The following is a 3,564-nucleotide window of genomic DNA, read 5'->3' as shown; positions in this document are numbered from 1 at the left end:
TGATCTTTTGGCTTTTACTCGTTCATTTTTGCCTTACTAGAAGTGAGGTTGCAATTTAATTAACCATTATGCTTCCCTAATTGATTATTCGTAATATTTTTTCATAAGGTTATCAGCGTCAAAAAAAATTAAGAAAATATTGTTTTTCGTCATAAAAAGTGATTTTTTTAAATCGTAATATAATTCAAATATATTTTTATTTAGATGTCTTTATGGGTTAACAACAATTTTATTTTAAATTTGTAAGTGTTAGGTGTATAATATAATATATAATTTTTATTTGGCTGCAATTTATACAGTAGATATTGCTATCAATATGTTACCTATACCTATTGGGGTACATTGATCTTTGACTATGCGGGGCCCATTGATCGGATGATCAAAGTGCCCCATAGAAGACGAAGTGCCCCATGTTTTTGTTTATAAGCAATACAGTTAAACGAATGGAATTGTATTTATAATTTAAAAAAAAACTATATATAAACAAACAATAGCTTTTAGCATTTCATTTTTTAAATCTACTTATGTTATAAGCTAGTAATAATAATACTATTATTTTATAATATCAAAAGAATAATATTTAACATAATAATTAAAAAATGTTTAACACAATATTATTATGTTAAATATTAGCATTTATTAAAAACATATGTTTTTATTGATATATTTTTTTACAGATCTTAAAATGGTTAGAAATAGAATTAAAAAAACAAATAAAGTTGCTATACCAAGTGAAACAATGAAAGTAGCTGTTAATAAAGTTTTAGAAGGAACACAACTGAGTGTTGTAGCACGTCAGTTTAACATAGATAGAATGACTTTAAAAAGATATTGTCGTAAAAAGAGGCTTAATCCAAATGAAGCTTTCAAGCCTAACTACAACAATAGACAAGTTTTTACAGCAGAAGATGAAAAAAGTTTATCAAGTTATTTACTAATTGCATCAAAAATGAACTATGGCCTTTCAACTAGGTCAACGCGATTATTGGCATATGAATTTGCTTTAAAAAACAATAAGATATGCCCATCATCATGGATCAAAAATAAAATTGCAGGCATTGATTGGTTGCAAGGTTTTATGAAAAGACAACCAGAGTTGTCTCTACGAACACCTGAAGCAACGAGCTTCGCTCGATCAACAGCTTTTAACAAACACACTGTAAGAGAGTTTTTTCAAAATCTTAAAACGGTAAGAAATCGATATAAATATAATCCTAACTGTATATATAATGTTGATGAAACTGGTTTAACAACCGTTCAAAAGCCGGTAAAGGTTTTAGCTGGTAGAGGAAGCAAACAAGTTGGAAGAACCACATCTGCAGAACGAGGAACATTGGTAACTGCATGTTGTGCCTCTAATGCTATTGGAAATTCCATTCCTCCATTATTTATTTTTCCTAGGGTAAAGTTTCATGATTACATGATTAAGGAAGGACCTCCTGGATGTGTGGGATTTGCAAATCCTTCTGGTTGGATGAACTCAGAAATTTTCATAGAATGGATTAAACATTTTGTTAAATATTCAAACTGTTCTCAGGAATCTCCAGTTTTGTTACTTCTCGACAGTCATGAAAGTCATATTTCTGTTAAAGGCTTGGAGCTTGCAATTCAACACGGAATTACAATGATAAGTTTTCCTCCCCATTGCAGCCATAAATTGCAGCCATTAGATAGAACTGTTTTTGGACCATTGAAAAGGTTTTACAATTCTGCATGTGATAATTGGATGGTTTCAAACCCAAGACCAATGACCATTTATGATATTGTTTCAATAGTTCGAGAACCGTATACAAAAGCTTTCTCACCATCTAATATACAGACAGGATTTAGAGTAGCTGGCATTGAGCCATTCAATTCTGAAATTTTCAAAGATGACGAATATTTACCATCATCAGTTACAGATAGAGCTGCTCCAGATACAGTTACTATCACTCCTGTCAACAACATGGAATCTGAAATGATACCAGCACATGTTAATCACATAGAGTCTGAAATAACTATAGTAAATATTGAAACAAGTATTTTAAACAGTGTCAACAAGTGTTGCTTCTATAATCTCACCTGAGGTTTTAAAACCTTACCCAAAAGCATCTGCCAGAAAAAAAAATGTTAAAAGTAGGCAGTTAAAAACAAGGATCTTGACTGATACTCCTGTCAGAAATGAAATTCGTTTGTCAAAAGAAAAGAAAATTTTGAAGCAAACCAAAAATCAACAAAAAGTCTCCACAAAAGATAAGAAAGAAACTAAGAATTACTTGCTTAGGAATAAAAAACAATGTAAACCAAAAGCTGCTTCACAACTTGACTTTCACAAATGATAAAATATTCTTAATCAAAATATTGTACTTTTAACAAGTTTTGTAAACTTAAAAGTTGTATTCTTATTTCAGTCTTTATATTTCAGTTCTTATAAATTTCAAGTTGTTGTAAAGTTTTAAACGTATATAAAGCGGGTAGCTTATAGCTGCTGTGATTTATACATTTTTTAATTAAAAATTAGACTAGTGGGTTTAACTGCTATATTTAAAAAATAATTAAAAAATTTAGATGTATTATATGTTATACAATATTACCCTTTGACAAAATTATTTACAAGATTTAGTTATAGAAGTGTTAAACGTTTAGATAATATTACGCATATAAGATCAATGTGCCCCAAGATCATAGTGGCCCATAGTTTGGGGTACATTGATCTTTTGAGAGGGTTGTTTAAAAGTTAAAATTATTCATGTTTATCATTTTCTTAAATCAAAATATTTAAATATTCCAAAAGCCAGATAGTTCTACATGTGTTTCGTAGTTAAAAAGTTTTTACATCTTTTTCTGGTTCTGCGCAATTTTCAAAACATTGCTAAGGCGATCAATGAGCCCCCATCTCCCCTATGTAGGGATGTATGGATGTACAGATGTATGGATGTATGGAAGTGTAGATGTGAGGAGTTATGGATGTACGGATGTATAAATGTGTGTTAATTACAGGCGCGGATCTAAGGGGTAAAAGGAATATCCCTAAAAATTTAAATTTGTCTGCCGTAATTTAAGAATTTTGGCTATAGAGATTCCTGCCATGGCTACAATGGTTCTTATTATAAGTTACCGACGTTTTATTCAATCAATAAATGCTGTGAAAAATATTAAAATATCGATCTTTTATCGAAATTTAAACCGTGAAAATAAAATTTGGCCACACAGTTACAAATTCCTGGAACCGCGCCTGAATAATTGCATTTGCTACATCCTAATTCTTACAGTAGTAAATACTACAGTAAAAAGTTTGGATGTAGTATGATGTAAATAATGTAAATTTCATTTATATTTGCACATATTATTACAGTATTAAGGTTAGCTATGTTTTTACATTAAACAGTTTGAGTAACATTTATCCAATATATTAAATTAACAATAAAACAGAAATGGTAAAAAGAAAAGGCTATTTAAAGAAAAAAGGCTATTTATCTAATGAAATTTTTGCTTGATTTCTTCTGAACGTTGTTACACTGTAGATTTATTTTCTTCGCTTTTAAATTGCCACTTTTTTACATTTAAATGAAGGCTAAAGTGTAA

At 29.8% G+C, this 3,564-nt stretch overlaps 1 protein-coding gene across 1 annotated transcript; it reads left to right on the top strand.

The window, feature by feature from the left end:
* The first annotated feature begins 622 nt into the window (after positions 1 to 622).
* LOC149877164 (uncharacterized) lies at positions 623 to 2,065 on the top strand. Its single transcript, XM_090074270.1, has one exon. It carries the CDS (start codon positions 650 to 652, stop codon positions 2,063 to 2,065), a length of 1,416 nt encoding a protein of 471 aa, XP_089930396.1. The 5' UTR covers positions 623 to 649.
* Positions 2,066 to 3,564: the final 1,499 nt, after the last annotated feature.

The sequence above is a fragment of the Hydra viridissima genome, unplaced genomic scaffold, assembly GCF_058129835.1.
Source record: "Hydra viridissima isolate aposymbiotic clone 2 unplaced genomic scaffold, HvirCarnegie_v1 scaffold_16, whole genome shotgun sequence".
NCBI classification, from domain to species: Eukaryota; Metazoa; Cnidaria; class Hydrozoa; order Anthoathecata; family Hydridae; genus Hydra; species Hydra viridissima.
The sequence above is the reverse complement of the archived record's forward strand: the minus strand, read 5'-3'. Positions and strand labels throughout refer to the sequence as shown.